Raw genomic sequence first — 23151 nt, 5'->3', positions numbered from 1 at the left:
TAAGTTGCAGTTGCAATGGGAACATAGTTCTCATTCATTGATCTCGGTAGAAAGACCAGGTCTTTATGAGCAATAAATAAATCACGTGCTCCTTATACATCCTGTAAGTGAGAGTTCTCGCTTACAGGATGGGAATTTAACCACTTTACCCCCGCCTGTACAAAATTTCTCCGTCCCTTTTTCCATCCAAAACTTACCCAGCCTCCAAGTACTTCCTCCAAGGACGCTTGGAGGTCACAAACAAAAAAGTTACTGTTGCCATCTTGTGGCCAAATAGTAAAACTACACCCTAAAGCATTTTTTCACATACAAATTCATTACTTATACACAAAAAAATTAACTCATTACCTCCCATACTCCATTTTTTTTGTAATTAAAAAAAAAAATTAAAAATTTTACAATTAAAAAAAAATACATAGTTACCTTAGGGACTGAACTTTTTAAAATTTTTATGTCAGGAGGGTACAACACTGTTACTTTATAAACTATGGGCTTGTAATTAGGGATGGACGCAAAACTGAAAAAAATGCACCTTTATTTCCAAATAAAATATTGGCGCCAAACATTGTGATAGGGACATAATTTAAACGGTTTTATAACCGGGACAAAAAGGGCAAAAACGTTTCATGCATTATTTAAAAACTATAATGGCCGAAAACTGAAAAATAATTAATTTTTTCCCACATTTTTTCCTATTTTCCCATTAAAACATTTAGAATAAAAATTCTTGGCATAATGTCCCACCTAAAGAAAGCCTAATTGGTGGCGGAAAAAACAAGATATAGTTCATTTAATTGTGATAAGTACTGATAAAGTTATAGACGAATGAATGGAAGGAGCGCTGAAAGGTGAAAATTGCTTTGGTGCTCAAGGGGTAAAACCCCTCAGTGGTGAAGTGGTTAAAAAAAAAATTGGCCATTTTGTGGCCAAATAGTAAAACTACATTGTACATACACTTCTTTCTTTCACATATAACAATAAATTACATTTAAAATTAACTGGTAACCAAAAAATACCCAAACTAAACTAAAAAAAAAAAATTACAATTAAAAAACGTTACCTAAGGGTTTAAACGTTTTAAATATGCATGTCAAGAGGGTATATTACTAATATTTTTTTTTAAATTATAAGCTTGTAAATAGTGATGGACACAAAACTGAAAAGAACGAACCTTTATTTCCAAATAAAATATTGGCACTATACATTGCGATAGGGATATAATTTAAATGGTGTAATAACCGGGACAAATGGGCAAATAAAAAGTGTGGATTTTAATTATGGTAGCATGTATTATTTTAAAGCTATAATGGCCGAAAACTGAGAAATAATGAATTTTCATTTACATTTTTGTCTTAATATTCCTGTTAAAATGCATTTAAAAAAAAATAATTCTTAGCAAAATGTACAACCCAAAGAAAGCCTAATTGGTGGTGGAAAACAAGATATAGATCAATTCATGGTGATAATTCGTGATGAAGTTATTGGCAAATGAATGGGAGGTGAAAGCTCGGATGCATAAGGTGAAAAACGAATGAACGCTGAAGTGGTTAATTACAGTTTATTTTGCTTTTGAGCTATTGTAATGAAGAAAATATAATTTAGGGTCCAATTTGGCTTGGCCAATTATCTACCAATTTTATATCTCCTATGTAATATGAGAGATTAGCTACTCAACTTGCTCAACGCAAAGCCTAGTCCACCTAATAGCATACACTCGTACCCACGTTGTTACAAGACAAGTAATTTTGGCACATAATATTTATTCTCAAGCCTACACGTTTTTACACAGGTAGATCTGCCAAGCATTTTCATTCAGCAGTAGCTCATCATTAACAAATAAAAGTTCTAATAGAAGTAATTGCGCTTTGGGTGCATACACACAATTTTGATTGGCCGATTTTGATTGGCCCTTATACTACATGGAGGATCAAAATTGTGTGTGTGTGTGTGTGTGTATCCTTAAATCTCAAAATTATTTATTTATGAGCCTGGACGCAGTGTCTATTCCTTGCAACTCATAGCTGCAGCGGTGGAAGTGTCACCCTGGCCACCACAATGCATGCTGGGAGATGTAGTACATTAATGTGCCTAAATGTCCTGTGATTTCCACTAGTTGTGTAGATGGGGAGCAGCCTAATGCATACAGGGACAGGGATGTGGGTGATCTGCTATTTGTTGTTTGAGCAGGACTGTTACTTCTCGATTTTTATTGATTTAAATAAGAGTTTAAAAAAAAATTTTTTTAAAAACACTTCTTTAGCTTTGGTTTGTGTATAAAAAAAAAAAAAAAAAAAAAAAAAAACTACTTTACAGATCCCCAATGTTGCTTTTAGACTTCTTGCACACAGGGACGTTACAGGTGCATGTTAGTGCAGCCTGTAACGCTCCCCCAACGCACAGCAATGTAACACAAGTAGGCTGTTCACACTGCCCGCGTTGCGTTACATTGTAACACAGCAAAGTGTTGCATGCTGTGCGTTCTACGCGGCTAAGCCGCATTAGACTGTTTGCACATGGTCAGTCATGTCGGAGACATGTGCGGCGATTGGCCGGGCGGGACCACGTGATGCCGGATGCGTCCAAGAGTACGCATCACGGACGCCAGAGTGAGCTGCACAACGCGGCTCACTCAGACGTCCACACCAGAGAGCACCAGGCGTTGCGTTAGGGGCACGTTATGTGCCCTATAACGTCCCCTAAATGTAACTAGGTGTGTAACTAGCCTAAGTACTTTAGAAGAAAATGGAAAAAGCAGGTTGCGGGTCAGCGGGTGCAGGTATCAAATTAACCTGAAAGCGGGTTGGGTGCGGGTAGCAGGGCTGTGGGTATGAAAAATTGGACCAATGCAAGCCTCTACTCCAAATTATGAACAGATTTAAGATACAGTGCTATAGTATACTTTATGTGCTGGAGTATGACAATTTGATATACTGTAGTAAACTACTTCGCCCAGTCCCTTGGAGTTTACTATAAAGGGATTCAACTGTACCTTTTTATTTATTTTTAATTTTCTTCATTCAATGTGGTCGGAGACATGACAGAAAACTAACTTCACTAAACTATAAAACAAGAGCATATCAGTTATTCACTACTTTCTAGATCAGTGAAGAGATGCACTCAATTCTTGTTATCAGCAACATCTCTGCAATTGAGTGCAGTCTCCCCAATGGGGAATGCAATAAGTAGCAAAGAAAATATTGAATAGTAAAATTAAACCATCTCCTCACAGAGGTATGTGAGTGTATTAACACAGTATAAAGATAAGTTTCAGTAACTCTTGAGTATCAGATGCAACATAACAAAAATGTATGTGCATTGGGTGCTTCCTTTATGCACAGAAAGCCTAATATCTGGTATACATTTACACAGTGAATACAGGCCACCCTCTGTTCTCTAACTGGAAGATGTGCAACCCTGCACTCCATAAAACAATGAACGCACTCCTAGCAAGAAGTCCAAAAAAGCATCCTAATTTTGCTGGGCTGCAGTCACATGATTATGCCCACAGGGTAATGCCTACAGTATGTACAGGGCACATCCAGACAAAAAAAGGTTTGAATGGCAATACATATATGTAGTTATGCACTGTGTACAGTTAGATGAACAGCTGGTACATCATAGTGGATAGAACAGACTCACAATTGTATCTGTAGTAGCACTTCCTTCTTACTAAAGTACACCATCCGCACTGTGTCCTCCCCTCCAGCCTGGTTCCCTCCTCTGCCCAGCCTTGATCAAATTAGTTCTCTTTTAAATGTGTAAGACAGAGGAGAGACAGGAGACTGCTGCAGCCTGTCTTATGCCTGCCTGCTATTATGCTCATTTCAGATGTCTTTCTGCCTGCATTAGATCACATGGACATGGGGGGGTGGAGATATAACATCAATCCCTCAGCATCCTTTGCACCTATGGTTTCGAAAGGAAAAAAAATCATCACCCTGGCCCAATTTTACACTGAGTGTGAAGATTTCAAGACCATATGTATAATACAGACCACCCTAAGGGTGAGAAAAATCACACTTTATTATGTGCGATTTTATATATCTTGGCCACATAGCAGCTTTAAAGAAAACTGTAATTTATAATTGAAGTACTCTTTAACCACTTAAGGACCACAGGCCTACAATCCCCCCCCCCTAGTGACCTGGCCATTTTTTACAATTTAGCACTCGGCAGCTTTAACAGTTTATTGTATGGCCATACAACTTAGCAGCCAATTGAATCGTACCTCCTTTTGTTCCCAACCAACAGAGCTTTCTGTTGGTGGGATCTGATTGCTGCTGTGGTTTTTAATATTTTTTATTATTTGTATTTTTTTTTTATAAAAAAATTGCTTTTTTCTCCCTCCCACTTCCTTCCCTCAGAGATCCAAACAATGCTCTCCTCTCAGGCATCAGCCTATGAGAGGGATCTATTTCCGTGCCACTCCTGGGGACAGCCGAGTGACAGTTGTCCCCTGTACAGCGCTGCGCTAGATCTCAGCGTTGCACAATGTAAATAATCGTCTTTTTTCACCCTAGCAGCCTGCCAGCCCGCTGATCACGGAGCTCCGCGTCTTGGCAGGGAACAATCCCACATGTGCGTGCGTTCCCTGCTAATCTCCGCCCCCAGGACTTGGCGCCAATCGGCGTTAAGCGGCCCTGGGGGGAGCCCTTTGGCGACCGCCCATCGGCATGAAGTTGTCATACAACAGATAAAAAAGGACCCTCAGAAAATTCATTGTTTTATACTTTTTTCCCCAAGGGGTGCGGGAGGACAGACCCATCATCGCCATCAGTACCCACAATTCAGATGAGACAGTAAAACACAGAGGACTTCAAAGTAAACAGTAACATCTAAAAAGACAAGCTGTGATCTAACCCTCATAAGTGAAATGCTAAAGATATGAAAACTATCAAGGAAAAAAAAAAATTAGGACTGAAGTGAAATGGAAAATTAAAGGTAAAGGCAAGGGCAGCTTAGCTAAACACTCAAGCCACTTCCTGAATCCCTCAGGTTAACCTCATTCATCTGTGAGGGATGTGCAACTTTCATTAAAGCATTACCACAAATGAAGATGTAAACACCACAAAACACTTCATTTACGTATTTTCAAAATTTCAGCTCGAGAAAGATAATATTTATTCAATGAAAATGACTCACTTAAAGAGGACATTGAAGCAGTAGCATTCGCTCATATAAGCCTTTACAGCTTTCATGTCTGGTGTGAAAAAAAAAAAAAATCCTAAATGGCAACACTAGAGACTGTCCTAAAATATTACACTACAGTGAAGTAAAAGTGCTGATATTATGTATACTGCAATGCATTGTGCTTGTTAACTTGTGAAACTGTTCACATGCACATACTAAAAAGACTCCACATGCAGTCTAACATTGAGTTCCACAAAATACCCAAGTACAACATCTTGGAAAGACCAAAAAAAGCGGTCTGCAGTGTTCAGGTAAGGATCTATGGAGGGCGCAACACAGGCCCACAGCTTGCAGCTTCTGAATTAAGAAAAAAAAAAAATTCACCCACTGTAGGGAAGAAAATAGAAGCATGTTGAAAATGATGTAGCATTGGTTATGAAAGAATTATATGATGAACATGCCGTAAGATTTTTATGCAAATTTATGAAACCATGCAAATTATGGACGCTAAGAACACCGGTGGCAGATAGAATTGCCCCTGTTGAAATTAACTCTGCACATCTACATGAATAATAAAGAGAAGATGCAGTTTCAATGTCACCGGTCAGAATGCTGACAAAATTGTCATTAGCCGGGCAGCTGGACAGAGGCCATATTTGGTAGTTGGGCGTTGGCTGATGAACCAAGCTAGACAGCATCAAGAAAAAGGGAGGGAAGGTCCAATCAATGACGCAATAGGTAGGGGGAGGGAGGGCAAACAAGCAATCGAATTGTGTGTACTGAATAAAGGGGGGGGGGGGGGGGGTAGGAGTTGCCCATAGTGCCGTTACTATGATGTTCAACGGCACGCATACTGCAAAATCATATATTTATAATAGATACATCAGGTCTGACCAAAGCCCAAAAGCCAAGGCTCTTGAAAATTGCACTTAGAGCTGCAAAGTGGAGTTCATGTACTTGTTTCCACTGGAACTGGCTCCTGGATTGTATTCAAAGTTTGTGAAAAAAAAAAAAAAAAATAAGCGTTGCGCTGCATAATATGTTGGCGCTTTATAAAATATATATATATAATATATATAAAATTTTAATCACTTCTTTCCCCTAAAATCATCAAATCACCATCTACAACTTCCTTTTGTGCAATGTACCATTTTAATCAGAATGCAGACAATAAAATATGTAAAATACAGCCTTCACATGCTGATTATAAAAAAACACCAATATATTTTTTTAAACAAACAAACGTTCAGATTCTAAACTCCACCATTATTAATGCTATTTTTAAAGTATCTGCACTAATACTTTGAACACAGGCAAATTTAACTGCTTGTGTCCAGTAGAGAGCAGGTAACTGGATACAGGAATCAGAAACTGGATCTGTGCCACATCCAAATATGCCTTTCGTTTTCATGAGGTATTCCACTTTTACTAAAATAAAAAAACTCTCGTAGTTGTTGGAACCTCTGAGTACGTTTTTATGTTTTAAAATGTTTTTGGATTATAGAGTGCATTCTGACATTTCCCACCTTTACTACATTCCACTAAAAACATGAATTAATGGATCATTATAGACAGACTTAGTTAAGTTTTTTGGACATCATGGACTGAAGCAACATGGGTCAAATTAAACAGACCAATAAAATGTAGCAATCCAGTATACAAATAAGCAGCCCATTAAAATATTGTTTTTTGCTAATGGAAAAAAAAAATGGGAAAAAAAAAAAAAAAAGATAGGAGACTTGCATACAGAAGAATTTTAAGTTAAAATTACAACATTAACTTCCACGACCAGTTAATCACCACAAATTATCAAACTCAAGTTAACAGTCAGCTCTTGAAAATTGTGAAAGGAAGCAATATACTATTAAAAAAAAAAACAAAAACGGAAGATTACACAAAACTGATGTCAACATTTTATAAAGTTGCTGCTAGGCTGCACTTCACACTTACTTGAAAGACCTATCACTATTTTAAGAGGGCACTAGGCTTGCCTGTTACTTTTGCCACAAACTATAAACAGAATCACAGACAAATCAATATGCTCTTCTTGGCATTAAAGTGTACAAAAGTGAAGGTCAAGAATGCAGACCTTCTCAGTGACAAAAGTTAAATGATTTCTGGTACATCAAACACACAACTATGCAAAACAATCACTCAACAGAAACTTTTTAAATCTGCTAGCATGATTCAGTCAAAATGTTACATCTCAGCTACCAGTAGTGCACTTTATATGCTTATACCATGCAGTTCTGTTTTCTAATGAAGGACTATAATTAACCATTTCCTGTCTACATAAACATCTTTCAGGTAGCCAACGCACATTTATTCTCTTTTTTTTGAATGTGGAAAAAAGTTTTTTTTTACAGCTGACAACTGCTAGTTTTTATGTCACTGATCCTAAATTTGGCGCTTCTGACCTTGAAGATTATTATATTTTGTAAGAAAATTACAAGTCTAGGTACCTATTTATTATCCGCATACAATTTCACATACGTATACAAAAGTACATATTTAACAAATACCATTAAGAAAAGTAATTTACAAAGGCAAAAAAAAAAAAAAAAAAAAAAAAAAAAAAAGGATTTAAGTGCAACTTCTATGCCAGTAACAGTAAAAACAGAAACTGAAGTAGATTCTTACAAAAACAGTTGGCACCAAACAACTTGCAGAAGGCATGCAAGTATTAATGCAGTAGAAGTTAAACTATACTATGGCAACAATACAGTTATGCATTTTAAGCCTTAAAGGAAGGAGGAGATTACTTCTAACATCTCACTTCTCACACTAATGCTTGACTGAACACACCCATATAACTGCTCAGTGTTTGAAGCATCCAGGCAGAGGTACAGCACAAGCCAATGAAGACATAAGATAGCTACATGCAAATACAGAAGCACTACAACTTGCTATAGAATCCTGTATGGCAGATCACATGGCAGGCAAAGAGTTAATAACTAAGACCTAAAACTTCACTGTAGGCAGTATTACTTGGCAGAAATCATTTCACCCTTTAATAGCATTCTCCTCTCCAATGCGAAGACTAGTCTTTGCAGAAGACAGTTTTGTGAAAAAAAAAAAAAAAACAAGGACACTTTACTCAAGTGGCAACTTAATAATTAACCATCAATTTATTCTATTGCGTCACAGCAACACTCAGCACTACAGCACAACCTAACCTAGGCTACAGAGTAATCTACATACACAACACCAGCACAAATTTTAAATAGATCTGTTACTGTACACAGAAAAAACCCACCAAGTATCATCCTCAAATAAATCCAGTACACAACATGCTACATTACAGAGCTAATACATGATCAAATTTAGCATTTATGTCATACTGAGTAAGTGATGTAAGGAATTATCCTAAAAGTTGCTGCAGGCGTGTTTGCCACACTAAAGCAGCACAATAATATTGGGGTTCTATAAATTACACCCAATATTTACGTGCTGCTAAAGCAGAGCAGATAGGACCATTGTCTTCCAGTCGCCATTTCACAAGAAAAGCACAGGGCACATTCCAAAAAATACTGAAGCAGCAAATAATGATTAGTATCTTTAATATAGCATGCAAATCATGATGTGCTGCTAAAGCTTTTAAGGCCTTCGTACACGAAGAAGGAAACAAATTTGTATCAATTTCTCTATATGTTGCCAAAAACACATTGCATTGAAACTGTTGGTTTAAAAGTAACCTTACCTGCAAGATAAGGAAACGGTTATGATCTAAATCAATCCCATGACTTCTGAGTAAAGCACCAACATCCTTAAATGTGCTCTTTCTACCACTAATGTGGTACACAGAGGAATTGTCTTTGTATGCAGTTCTTGACACATAAAAGTTACTATTGGAAATGACTTCAAAGTCATCACCGTCCTGTGAGTAAAAAACAAAACAATTTTTTTTTTAAAGCAGTGCAAAAAAAGTAATTAAACTCAGTGTGGTGGTAACAAAACTATAACATTTGAATATCAATTTAATGCTACACACAAAAAAATTGTGCAGGAGAAGAGTAAATATTTTTGTATATTTTTTTATTTTACTTTAAATTTGTTTATTGTAAGATATAAAATAGATGATATACTGTAATAGAGTAAAGGAAAATATAAAAATACAACTGTTGCAAGTTATTTAGGAAGACTTTATCCATTTCTTAAATGTTGTACAAGTACTTACTCCGCAGGCCCAAGATAAGAAAGGAAGAAAATATCAGCATGCAAACAGGAAACAAACAAAAAAATGGGGGGGGGGGGGGGGGGGGAGTGGGAGGAGTATTTAAAGGAATAGATTTAAACAAAAATATAACATGCAAACCAAATGTGAAACGCTCTCAATAACTTAATAGAGGAGTCCGATAACAACTCTTTTTTTGGGTAATAAAAACAGTACAAGACATAAGAAATATAAAATGTGTTTAAAAGTTTGTTTTAATAAAAATGATTTTCAAAAGAAGGCAAAGCTCAATTAATACTTACCTTATCTATGATTTTCTGAAAATGAACTTCCACTGTACAACTCTGAATATCTGTGTGCTGGTCAGAATTGTGAATCAGAACAGACAGCTTTTTGGATCGTATTTTTTGTGCTCGATATCCAAAAACAAACAGCATTGAATCAATCACATTTGACTTTCCACTGCCGTTCGGTCCAATAATACATGAGAAACGCTATAACAAAGCAAGACAATATACAGATTATAGAAGATTCCTCTATATGGAAACCGAATAGAGAAGAAAGAAAAAGACAACCTATTAATATGTCAGAGCATAACCACTGCAAAAACACTGCTACAAACTTCATTATATAGAGAGGTTTCCAGATTTTGAAAGCACTGGACTGAAGAACTAGCAGTTATATCGTTAAATGATGTTTATGCACAGTACAGTAACACAGCTCTTACCTTATGAAAAGGCCCCAAGATTTGCTCACCAGCATATGATTTGAAGTTCTGGTTTACAATATGGGTTATCATGAGACGAGGAGCTCCAGCTTCATTGGTCATTGCTGGAGGTGGGGGAGGAGGGATGCTGCTCAAAATCTCCTCTAAACTTCGATTATCAACAGCCTCGTTTGGAGACTCTGAAAAAACATTCCAAAATATACATTAGTGCCACAGTGCAAAAACACATGAATAAAACACCAGTGAGTAGCAGGAAGTACAGGTTGTACCCCATCCTAGTGACACAGCTGCTGAAGGGTCCAGATGAACGCCCTTCCTCCTTCCCAGTGCCCCCACCCCATTTTAGCACGGCAGGGAACAGGCTTTTCCCACCCGTTGTGAAGTAAGCAGACATTTCACTGATCGCAGCCTGGCAGCATGCAGAGCTGACAAAGTTCATCAGGCAGTCCAGTGCACTGCACGGAGTTGTAGAGAGCACTGGATCTTCAGCAGCACCTACACTGAACCCAGGCTCACCTGATACCTAGCTACAAACCAGTGACGCCTGCCTGCACTACTACCCCATCGCACAGCAGCTCTGCTCATGCCACTGCGAGGCTGCTCGCATCCAAAGAGTTAATGGACTGTCAACGTCCCAGTGGTCGTGCTCTCCACACAAAGACGACCCCCCCTCCCTGCGCGCAGACTGCCAGCTCCCCAAAGGTTGCACCATGGAGACAGCAATAGAAATGTCTCCCCCGTTCCCTATATTAGAATGCTGGATCACCTCCTATGTGGAGGGGCGCTGGTACGCATTAAACTTAGTTTTGGGGTGTAGAAGTTTGTACAAGGTCCCATATAAAGCAGTACAGAAATGCCTGCCCAATGACATGCATACCTTGTGCAGGGGGGGCCTGCTGCCCATCTGCCGGGGCTTCAGGAGCGGCCACATCACTCTCATCCATCGGGCTGTCAGCAGGCTCTCTAGCCACAGCAGTGGACGTCTTGTTTTTCTTCGGTGGCATGATGATTTATCTGTTAGCCAAGACACATGAAGATCCCATCAGAGGAGACTCCCCATCCCCCGCCTGTGCTCATCAATGCACTGCATACTTCTGTACAGGGAAGTATCCCTTCTTTACACAAAGCTCATCAATATACTGTACGGTGCTCAGAATTATATTTTGCATAAGCATGTCTTCCTCGTAACTGCACTGCAACCTTCCCTTTCACACTGGTTATCAATATAGTGCACTCCATTTTACGGTGCTTAACAATGCAATAAACCCCTTTATACAAAGTTCAATTTACTGCATACCTTTTTTATAGAATGCTAATCAATTTATTGCTCCCTTTTCTCGTAGTGATTGATATATTCACCCCTTAATGCAGTGTTCAAACTCCCTCCCTCTCCCCCCCCCCCTTGCAGTGCTTCATACCACGTGTCCATACTTTGCTCATCAATACACTGGATTCCCTCATTTAGAGATCACTATACAGCAATGTATACAATGCTTAATAGTACAGTGTGCCCATTCCTCATCTTGCACAGTACACTGCACATTAATACATCTCCTTGCAGCACCCACCCCCTCCCCCTGACACAGGGCTCACCTATACACTGCCTGTAATACAGTGCCATTTAATCCACAGTACATGTGTGCTCAAGTCAACCCTTTTCACTCAGTACCCCTCAATTTACTGCACACATACTAAGGAGCCACTTTGCAGCTCTTCTCATACGAACAGCACTGATATTATGCCCACTGTTGTTCAGTGCCATCTCTGTCCATATTTACAGCATATTCTGCGATATAAAATGAGCTACTTGTTCTATAAATGACAAGTACTTTACATTTTCACCTTTGGCAGCTGAAAAGACATCCTGGTCAATAATTCAAGCTTGCATGCAAATGTGATGCAAATTACATGCAGCTTGGAATTAGGCCAGCTAAATGCACATTCTGCCAAATGTGGACTGGGCCAGTAGCAAACTGTATTCAATTTACATGAAACAGTAATTAATACCATTTTATTGAGCATGTCTAACAGCCATGGACTGATCATACAAAACACAGCCTGCTCAATCCTTGGCAATGACACTACCATGGCTCTGGCTTGAGACTCTACCTTAACAATCAGTTTGCAATCCCAGCAATTTGCCCATGCTATACAATTGGCAGGATTGCACCATCAGCTTGAGACATATGTGGTCTCCTTAAGACAGATGAAGCCGAATGCACAAAAATCAGCATTACTACTGTACTTTTAGCTTTTAAATAAAACCGTGGAAAAAAAAAAAAAAAAAGAATCTGAAATTTAGGAGTCCATTTCATTAAGAAGAATGTCAGTAAGGCACCATCTGAAATGTTCGAGATTTGCCTACCTTGGATCTGCTTAGCCCTGAGAAAAATAAAGATATTTTCTCGTAATATTAACTCCTAAATGTGAAACATAGTGAGTCTGATTTATTCAGACTAGCGGTGAAAAATTGTACAGTAAGCAGTTCTTAGGATCCAATCACAATCCTTGTTTCATTCAATAGCAGAACTAGTGACAAGCTCTTCTGGGCAGCTGTACCACCGCAACCATAAGCCTTATTTCATTCATTAGCCAATGAGCAAAATACAATATAGAGGAAACAGAATTAGCAGGGGCAAAGTTGGATAATTGTACAATTCAGAAGAGAATGAATAATTAAGCAAGCCGTCCGTTAATTATTTATAAAGTTTCCAAACATAACTGGCACTGTGTAAAGATCCAGTTCAATTCCTGCTAGTTCCAGTTATTGCAGAATACAAGAAGAAAAAAAAATTAAGCCAAATTTCAGATTACATCTCTATATTCATTAAGTGAACCCCAAAAGGTTGTTCCAGTCAACTTTACACCTGTCATCAGTAGGTCTTCTGTTTGTTAGCAGCTTAGTCTTCTGACATTCATTCAATAAGCAGTCCTGAACTCAGAATTTTTTTTCAAGCTGAACAGCACTGTGGCTTCCATAAAAATGATGCGTTGTCCTGGGAAATGTCTGTCCTTGGGTTGCAGAAAAAAAAAGCCAACCACCAACACTTCTCTGAATTATAAATAATATTTCCTTATAAGTATTATTTCCTGAGAAACAAGCAGTCGGCCATGAATGAAGCCAGCAAAGTGTACAGCATGCCATGTAGCAGGCAACACAGTACTGTACTTGGAAGGATCAGCTCAGCAACAGGGTGCCCCTGGAAATGACTGGAAAGCTCAGCAGATGTTAGATTAGTAGGGGATCCATTCCTATGGAGTTCCATGACGCATCATCCATAAGGAGATATCGGCGTTAAATCCAACTTCCTCGTAGTTATTCAATATATGGTAATCAGAATTAGAAGGAGCAGAACAGGAACTTTTAAAACCACAGGGCTAATCAAATTCAGAAGCAATTAACCGACTGCATCATAACCAAACTGACATCTTATTAACTCTCCAGATCTGATTACTTCCATTTAAAGGTTCCAGATCAGGTCATGCTGATCCTGGTAATTGTAGATAAAACATATCTCTGACTTCTAAAATACAAGCATCACAAACGGTTTGACACTCTAGTACCCCATACAGCCATTCCTGTAACAGCAAAAATATATATATATATATATATATATATATATATATATATATATCAGAAATGGCACTTTCAATAGTGTATAGCTCTTTAGCTGCTATCAGGGATCCCCCTCTTCACTTCCTAACTTCTACCTGACATTTCCCCACCGCATTATTAATGGCAGTTAGAAGTCTTGTTGTGAAAACAGACCAGGTTTAGAGGGGGCCCCACGGTAGCCCTGCTGAATGGAGACTAACTGTCACACCGTGGAGACTGCCATTTCTGACTTCTATCATTGGGAGGACGTTATTGTCACACGAATGGCTGTTGGGGTAGCAGTTTGTCAGACGTCTCCTCTGGTGACACAGCTGCGGTGACGGCCAGTTGAGCCCAGGCAGCATGTAGCTGTGGAGGACTACAAGTACCAGCATGTACTGCCAGGTGGGCACGCTGAGCCTTGTGGTGCCAGGAGTGTTGTGTGCAAAGATGACAGCTGGCCCGGCTGGACCTCCCCTCCCCCCGCTGTCACACCGGTCCCATCCCGCTAAAATGAGGAAAATCCCTTGTCCGAGGCAAAGCACCTGCCCAGCCGCGCCGCCTCTTCGCCAGCTGCCTGCCCGATTTTTTTGCCGATTTTTCCTGGTGTCCTGGCAGGCTGGCAAGCCCTCGTTCCGCCGTCCGCAGCCGCGATGCTCCAGACCCGCTTGCTCGCACTTCAGCTACTCCACTCGAAAATGGCGCCCAAAATCCAAAACTCAAAGCGAAGTTCGTTACAAACGCGCGGAGCATTATGGGAGCCTCAAGTCAGATTTGAAAAAAAAAAATGGTGCCGGGCTGCCATTTTCCGAGCGGCTGGGGGCGCTGGTGACGCGACTCGCGAGGGAAACGGGCTGCAGGTGGGCACTAAAGGGTGGCGGTACACGGGGACACTCGCTGTCATTACAAACGTGAGACGTACTATGTTAACGGTGACTGGACTGCACGGCAGTTTGAATGAGGCGGGGCTAGGTTGCGAGGCAACAGAAAGGGGTGTTTATTGTGGGCGTGCTCGAACGGGGAAGTACTCAGTGGGTTGCTTCATTGATTGACTGAAGGAGAGGTCACGTGACTTAACATTGCCTCCGCCATATTTTATTCTGGCAAAAATCCAGGCAGTGTGACAAAAGTCATGCGAGGTAAAGTAAATCATGCATTGATGGGTTCTACCGGTCAACAAAAATCTGTGGCGTAAAGGAAAAACTGACTTTTAAAACAGGACAAAGTTTGGGTGTCTGAAGTCTCGCGATGCGTTGCCATGGTGATAGAACGCGGTGAGAGAAGTGGTAGGGGAAGTGCAGCCGCGGCGGAGGAGGCCTGGACGTTACAGGTAACGGCTACATGGGATTTAGTGCACTGTCATAATTCTGCTGTGGAATATCCGCACCTCTGTGTGTTCGTGCGCATGTACTGAAGGCTCCTAGCCCAGTTATATTGAGTCTGTGTGACATGTAATGGGAAAGATGCTGAACATTCTCAATCACCATACAAGATCTCACATTCTACTTCTGTGGAGGGCTACAGTGCTTCATGAGTGGGAGAAGCATCCGCTGTGGAGATCAACAGGTTTTTCCGAGAGATCTTGAGCAGCATGTCAACCAGCTAGATCCTCAAATCACATCAGTCCGGGGACTCTCTGTTTGGAAAACTATAGTGTTCTCGTTATGTTTGTGTGCATAAGCTGGTACACACTATTCAATTTTTTGTTTAGATTCTATTTCTGATCGAGAAAATAAGTGGATTAGGCAGAAAAAAAAATTACAGCCAACTGACTGCCAGGAACCATCCCAATCGATCAGTGGTGTCGCTAATGCTGGTTCCACACGGTGCGTTCGCGCACTCGATTTCCCGCTCGATTCCCGTCAATTCGTTTATTTCCAATATGTCCGATTTGGATTTCGATGGATCGTTAGGTCGATTTGGCATACTTTGCATGCGAATCGACCTAACGATCCATCGAAATCCAAATTTTGGAAATAAACGAATCAACGGGAATCGAGCGGGAAATCGAGTGTGCGAACGCACCGTGTGGATCCAGCATAAGGAACTGTGGGCCCCGATGCAAGTTTTATAATGGGGCCCCCAAGCACTCTATACATAACAATTGATACGGCGCACCAAAATCTGCCAAAGGCAACTACAGTGTCAGAGGTGCAAGAAGGGGATGGGGAACAGTTTGGTTATGATTACCACTATTCAAAGTATCTATAGAAGTCATTATTATGAGCACAGGACCAATAGAGAGCTAATACTGTACTTGAGGGAAGGCCCTTCGGGGCCCCTCTGGCCCAAGGGCCCCAATGTGGTCGCTACCTCTGCAACCCCTATTGCTATGCCCCTGCAATCAATGTCTTTCTCGATCATGATTGGACGCAGATCGGTCATGCTGGAAACTATCAAAATGGTAGCTTTTGTTCCATGTGCATGTCCTTTAGATTCATTTTTGATACATTATAGCAAATCTGGCTGAAATAAAAAAAAAACTGCATACGTGTGTATGCTGGCTTTCTGCTTTATATGACTGATTGATCTGATATCTCACTCAAATATAATCTGAAAGGAAAATTACATGGTGTGCTAGGTACACGCCATACAATTATGTATTAGATAGATGGTTCGATAGATAATTTCCGACATGTCCAATCTTATTTTTCGATCGATTTTTCTGATCGATTTCTGATAGAAGCTAATGGAAATGGATAAGGAAAGATAACAGAATCAAAACGGAAATTGATAGGAAAATCAAATCAGAAATCGATCGGACCGAATAAATGCATCGTGTGTACCCAGCATAACGGGCTTTTTTCTTACAGTTATTCAATTTCTATGATCAAAATTGTAACTGCACAGATCTAATACAATTCAGAAATGAATGGTTAATTAACTAGTTATAGTTTCTAACCTTCCAAATCTAATTGGTTCTGTGGAAAGATCCAGTCCAGCACAAGAGAGTTTCTATAGATTAACTATCAAATTAACTGTTTTTCTGTAAACCCCACATGCCTATAGAGCTTTTAGCCAGCATACAATAGAACGCTTTTCAGAGTTTTCTCATCACAGCCTGTGTGAAAAAACATGCCTTGTTTACCAGCTGTTTGTAACAATTGGTGTTGGCATCAGGCTAGAGGCTAGAGCTATACCATGTAGCTAGGTTACACTTCTCTGTCACAATTCATAGAGAAACGATTTACTGTTTGTTTATGCCCTGCCTGCTTTCTCACAGATCATATGAGAACAGCTGAGGGATTTTTTAGGTACAGAGAAGGATCTGAAAAGAAGGACCTGTACTTTTTCCTTACTTGGATGCTCCCCCCCCCCCCCCCCCATTCAGAATGAGATCTCCCTGACTGTCAACTGTTTACACTGTAAGGCGGAGAGAGAATGACACAGGATCAGGCACACAGAGCTGCAGCTGATGATTATTTACACACTTTTGAAGCTATATTTCTGCTTTCTCTCATTCTGAACACATTTTACTTGTTCACACTATGAGCATTTGCGTATTTTTTTTAAGCGCTGGCGATTTTAGAAATCGCGGAGCAGTGCTTTTTAGCGCTGCTAGATTTGAGTGCAGCCGGCACTACCATATACTATAATAGGAATCACATCTATAGCGGCACTCAGTGAGTAACGTCGGCGCCGTCAGAAGACGGAGCCGAAGTTGCTTAAAACACACAATAATTCGGCCTCCAGCAATCGCTGGAAACAGAATTATTTCATTCCCCACTATCCATGGCGGCCTGGAGGGGGAATAGTAATCAGCACGGCCCGGACTTGTGCAGCAGCAGGATCAGCCATATACCGGCTGTGTCCTGCGCCGATTTCAAATGTATGCTAGAAATCGTCCTAAAAGCACTTGTGCAGTGATTCCCTATGAGAGTGTTCACATATTAGCGGTTCAATTGCGTTCTGCTTCCAAAAGCGCTGCCTGTACCATTTTTTTAGAGTGTTTGCTAAATGGAAGGTATAGGGAAATTGCAAAGCGCTTCAAAAAGTTTCCTGAGCGCTTTTATGAATAAATATATTGTATTTATTCATTCATTTCTGGGTTAAAGAGTTCACTTCCTGACTGTCGTCAGGAAGTGAAAAAACAAATCGCTCTGCAAAAGCTCTTAGAAAAACGCTTTTCTAAGTGCAAAGCTGGACACAGCCCTCCATAGTAATGCCCACAGTGAAAACTGTTCTCTGTAAAGGTCATATTTTATTCACATAAAAAGATGGGAGAAAAAAGCCTTTGTATTGCTATTTGCTAGTAATTACTGCAAATATATGTGGCATTCAGAATTTTAGTTAACTTTGATAGTTGTCCTTTAATGTAGGTAAAAGAAAAAAAAAAACACCACTTGTCACGTTTCACTACACATCTCTGCAAATTGCATTAGGACATCATGATATTTTCAGTTGTTTCTGATTCTTTAGGGCGACAGTGGATGCAGGCAGACATTACATTCTGCATCTGATCCTGTGCAGGGGATTAACTTGTAGATTGCATTTTTTCAGCAAATTACTATTTTGTTCTACAGAAAGATTACACTTGCTCCTTCCATTCCTCCACACGGAACAGTAGACACCACTGAGTAGAGCTACTAAACATGCACATTTAAAGAGACACTGAAGCGAAAAAAATTATATGATATAATGAATTGGTTGTGTACTATGAATAATTACTAGAAGATTAGCAGCAAAGAAAATATTCTCATATTTTTATTTTCAGGTATATAGTGTTTTTTCTAACATTGCATCACTCTATAATATGTGCAGATTACACAACACTCTGCATTCAAAATGAGTCTTTCAGAGCAGTCTGTGAAGTAATGAACTCTCCTCTAGCAGAGGAAAAGTAAACAGTTCAATTACAGTTGAGATAATAAAAGTCAGATAACAGCCCTCTCCACAACTAAGTTAGTGGAGAGCTTAATAGCTTTTTTGCATAGAGATAACAACTGGAGTTTCTCAACTCTTCCTGTACTGGAAACAATTACACTGATGTATCTGATCTTAATGTTTTTTTCTTAGCTGTACTACACATACAAATCATAATATCATATATTTTTTTTCGCTTCAGTGTCTCTTTAAGCAGGGCTGTGGGGTCGGTACAAAAATCTTCCGACTCCTCAATTTATGAAACCACGACTCCAACTCCGACTCCGGGTAACCAAAATGGCCCCGACTCCTCGACTCCAACTCCTTAGTCTAATATTTAACAGGGCTGTGGATTTTGTACAAAAATCATCCGACTCCTCAGTTTATGAAACCACGACTCCGACTCCGGGTGCCCAAAATTGCCTCGACTCCGACTCCACAGCCTTGCATTTAAGCATCACTTACTAGTTCTACCTTACCACACCTAGTTCTAACTTACAGAAGAATCCACTTACACTCTGTTCCCACTTGAACAGAGAAGGGACTTTTTTTTTGTCCATTTTCAGCTCATTGCTAAACTGACAGTGAACAGCTCCTATTTTATAAATAGCAGCCATTCACACTTGTCACACCGCAACGGATGCTTCTGTGCATCCAGAAGTGCGTCACTTCTGTGCAATCTGCGATAATCCCGGGCAGGCGGATGCATTCCCTCATATATCCAGTGGGGTAACGTATATTCTCCGTGCTACAGCCCGAGTGGACATTACACTGTCTGCTTCTGCTAATCTGGCACAAGTGGGAACCATGCCTTATAGTAAACTCCAAGGCACCAGGAAAAGTAGTTTACTGTATCAGAAGTTTACTATACAGTAAAATCTCTTTATAGTGAACTCCAAGGGACCAGGAAAAGTAGTTTACTGTATCAGAAGTTTACTATACAGTAAAATCTCTTTATAGTGAACTCCAAGGGACCAGGAAAAGTAGCTTGCTATATCAGAAGTTCACAATATCAGAATTGGTCATACATTTTACACATTTGTTGGGACCTGAGGATTCAGTTTACTATATTATTATTATTTAGTATTTATATAGTGCCGACATCTTCCGCAGCGCTGTACAGAGTATATTGTCTTGTCACAATCTAATCCCTACCATAGTCCTATGTCTATGTACATATATATTGTGGAATGTATGTATTGTAGTCTAGGGCCAATTTAGGGGGAAGCCAATTAACTTATCTGTATGTTTTTGGAATGTGGGAGGAAACCAGAGAACCCGGAGGAAACCCACACAGACACGGGGAGAACGTACAAACTCCTTGCAGATGTTGACCTGGCTGGGATTTGAACCGGGGACCCAACGATGCAAGGCGAGAGTGCTAACCACTACGCCACCGTGCTGCCCTTTATCCTTATATCCAGAGGTTTACCATGTCATGTTTCTGACTACTGTATTTCTGTGTAGACTGTGGATAATTGTCAAATTGTGCTTTGCATGCTGCACTTATTATCTTATAGAATCCCTGAAATACACTTCCATTACCCAAAGCACCGCACGTTAAAGCGGAACTGAAAATACGTTAAAAAAAAAAGAGGCATTGACTTACCTGGGGCTTCTCCCAGCCCCCTGCAGCTGCCCTGTGTTTGCGTTGTACTGGAACAATCCTTGTTCCCCCGCTGTGGCTCACTTTCACTTCTGCCAGTCGATGGCGCCTGTGCAGCATTGGCCACCCGTGTCCTTGTTCGTGCTCTTGTCGCCAGGAGCATACTGCACAGGCGTGGTAGAGATTTTCTTTCAGCCGGGATCGCGAACAGGGGTGTGTGCAGGCGCAGTGGCCTTCGACTTGTAAGTCGGCGGTGAAGAACTGGTGGGGTGGGGTACTGGAGGATCTGTGAGGACCGGCATGGGACAGGACGGCTGCAAGGGGCTGGGAGAAGCACCAGGTAATAGAATCTCTTTTTTTCACCTATCTTCAGGTCAGCTTTAAGTGCTTACAATAATGCACCGCTGCCCTTGCATTGGCTCAGATACTTCTGGTGCACCGCAACAGACCGCAATAAGTGTGAAAGTCTACATAGAATTTCATTGCTTTAGCGGCCTCTTGCGGTAAAATAGGGTAACGCAAGATTAAAGCGGATCCGAGATGAAAAACTAACTATAATAAGTAACTTGTCTATATATCTTATCTAGTTTAGATAGTTTACATAGAAAATCTAGCTGCAAACAGCTTTAAAGGGAACCAGAGGCCCCAGAAAAAAGATTTTATACATACCTGGGGCTTCCTCCAGCCCCATACGCACGGATAGCTCCCACGCCGCCGTCCTCCGCTTCCTGTATCCGGTAGTACCGAGTCCCATAGTTTCAGCCAGTTGGCGGCAGCACGTGGCCAATTGTCCGCATCACAGGGGCTCCCGGCATACCCTTACGCGTGCGGCTGCATACTGCGCAGCCGCACGCGTAAGGTTATGGAGGGAGCCCATGCGGACAATTGGACGCGTCCGCCGGAAGTGACAGGACCCGGTACCGGCGGATCCAGGAAGCGGAGGATGGCAGCGTGGGAGCGATGCAGGCTTATGGGGCTGGAAGAAGCCCCAGGTATGTATAAAATCTTTTTTTTTATTAGTATGGCGTCTCTGGTTCCCTTTAATAGAATATGATTATTTCTTCCTGTGATACAATGACAGCAGCCATGTTGTTTGTAAACATTACACAGAGGCAAGCTTATCTGCATCTTGAGCAAAAAAAACCTAAGCCTCCTCCCTCCTCCCCTCTGCCTCTGAAATCTCTGGCTAGTAATACCTCCCCTCCTCCTGCCCAGACTGAGCTCCCATGAGCCCTTGCTACTGTCTGAAAGTGTCTTGGCTCTCTGAAAACCTGTGGGTGTGGCTTGTTTAGTTTATAGGGAATTAGAGTATTAAAACAAAAACAAAAAAGTATTTGGCTTGAAGAATGCCCTATAAACAATAGGAAAGGAACACAATTATGCAATGAGTAAAAGTTCATCTCGGATCCACTTTAACCTGCAATTGTAAAAGGGCCAATGAACATTCCGCAAATTCTTGTGCACTTTGTAATATTGCCTGTTACAAATTATTGCCATAGCAGCTTTCTAGTAGCAGTTTGCAGCCAGCTTGAATGCAAGTTTGTGCTACCTCATGTTACTGCTGGCGTTGTTAATGACCTCTTCATTAGTAAGCATTAGCAGCAACAGTGTCTGTAGATTTGCAGTTGCTACCAATCACTATGTGACCTACCTTCAGGGTAGGAACACACTAGGCAGAATTGCATTTGCGTTTTCCATCGCACATAATGGAAAACGCATATGCGATTCTGCATAGTGTGTTCATACGCTCAATGTTTCACAGGTGACCTACCGTATTTTTCGGACTATAAGACGCTTCTGACCATAAGACGCACCTAGGTTTACAGGACAAAAACCATGGGGAAAAATATACTAAACCTGGTGCATTCATGATGCAGGGACATCTTGTGGATTATGCCCCTTTGTACCTCATGCCCCCTTGTACCTCTTGTATCCTCCTCTGTCTCCCTTGTGTCCTCCTCTGTCCCCTCTGTGCCCCTTTGTGTCCTCCTTTATGCCCTTTTGTGTCCCAGTGTCCAAGTCAGGAACTCTCTGCATTTGGACTATAAGACGCAGTGACTTTTTTGCCTCACTTTTTGGGGAGAAAAAGTGAGTCTTATAGTCCAAAAAATACAGTAATTAATATCTTCAAATGTCTACTAGTTGCCACTGCAGAGCTGTTGCTGTATGTGATATTCATACAAATCTACAGAGCTGCCAATCATGAACAACCAGTAACTTCTAGTTAACAATAAAGTCTTAAAACTAAAATATCTGTCGTTTGTAAAACGGAAAAAAATACTGATAGATTTTAGTCACTAGCAGCTCAGTTTAGACAGTTGCTAGGAACTAACAAAGATGAGACATTATGATGATAAAGACTGAGAGGTGTTGCAGTGATTTCCCATTGAGACTTGGACAGGAACACATTGCTGCATCATTGTTGCTATGTGACATGGGCCTAATTAGCTATAGACATCACAAATGTGGGCAGAATTCAACACTTAAACAATTATGTTTTCAAGTTCCCACATAGTATGCAAATGTTCCTGTCATTATCAAGGGATGAGCAACAGGAAAGCACTCAGAAAACCTGTTATGTAGGTGTTATGTTGGACTGAATGCTCGAGTTTAGCCTGAAGCCTGGATTTCTGCAAAGGCCACATAGGCATCAGCCTAGGGGGACTGTTGCTCGAATGAGAAGGCTGGAAATGGAAGGTAAAGAGTACTAAAAATGAAAGAAAGGTGTTACTGTCCAAGGAGCAGAAATTGCACATAAAAAATAGGAACTGTACACATGGAAGGGGTTGATGGGGGCTGCTGCACAGGACAATCTGGAGTTTAATAGAGTTGGGGCCATATTCATTTCACTTTTTTACCTGAGTTTTCTCCTAGGTCACCAGCAAGCAAATAAATCCTCAAAATAATTTTTACAGTACCTTTTCACCTACTTTTTGGTACTTTTCCATTGCTTTCCATTTAAAAGTGCTAAAAATTATTTTAAATCAATGATGAACAATTATCTCCTAGGAGAAAACTCAGGTGAAAAATTGAATTGCATATGGGCCTTGCCTAGG

At 40.6% G+C, this 23151-nt stretch overlaps 2 protein-coding genes across 4 annotated transcripts in view; one reads left to right on the top strand and one right to left on the bottom strand.

Moving 5' to 3' along the window:
* The window catches only part of SMC4 (structural maintenance of chromosomes 4), an 88811-nt gene extending 74221 nt beyond the window's left edge, over positions 1 to 14590 (bottom strand). Inside the window, exons 1-5 of one of the 2 annotated variants that reach the window (XM_068280928.1) lie at positions 14549 to 14590; positions 10909 to 11045; positions 10032 to 10210; positions 9607 to 9798; positions 8831 to 9007 (exon numbers count right to left, since the gene is read on the bottom strand). In XM_068280928.1, the coding sequence (XP_068137029.1) occupies positions 8831 to 9007; positions 9607 to 9798; positions 10032 to 10210; positions 10909 to 11035 (675 nt within the window). In that variant the 5' untranslated portion in view covers positions 11036 to 11045; positions 14549 to 14590. The other variant, XM_068280927.1, reaches the window with a different exon arrangement.
* IFT80 (intraflagellar transport 80) overlaps positions 13943 to 23151 on the top strand; it is a 160018-nt gene continuing 150809 nt past the window's right edge. The window contains exon 1 of one of the 2 annotated variants that reach the window (XM_068280931.1): positions 13943 to 14031. The gene's annotated coding sequence lies outside the window, so the exon portion shown is untranslated. Of the gene's footprint in view, positions 14032 to 14678; positions 14957 to 23151 lie in introns of those variants that run through there. The other variant, XM_068280930.1, reaches the window with a different exon arrangement.

Source organism: Hyperolius riggenbachi, chromosome 4 (assembly GCF_040937935.1).
Source record: "Hyperolius riggenbachi isolate aHypRig1 chromosome 4, aHypRig1.pri, whole genome shotgun sequence".
NCBI lineage: Eukaryota > Metazoa > Chordata > Amphibia > Anura > Hyperoliidae > Hyperolius > Hyperolius riggenbachi.
Note: the sequence above shows the minus strand (reverse complement) of the source record. Positions and strands in the feature narration are given on the sequence as shown.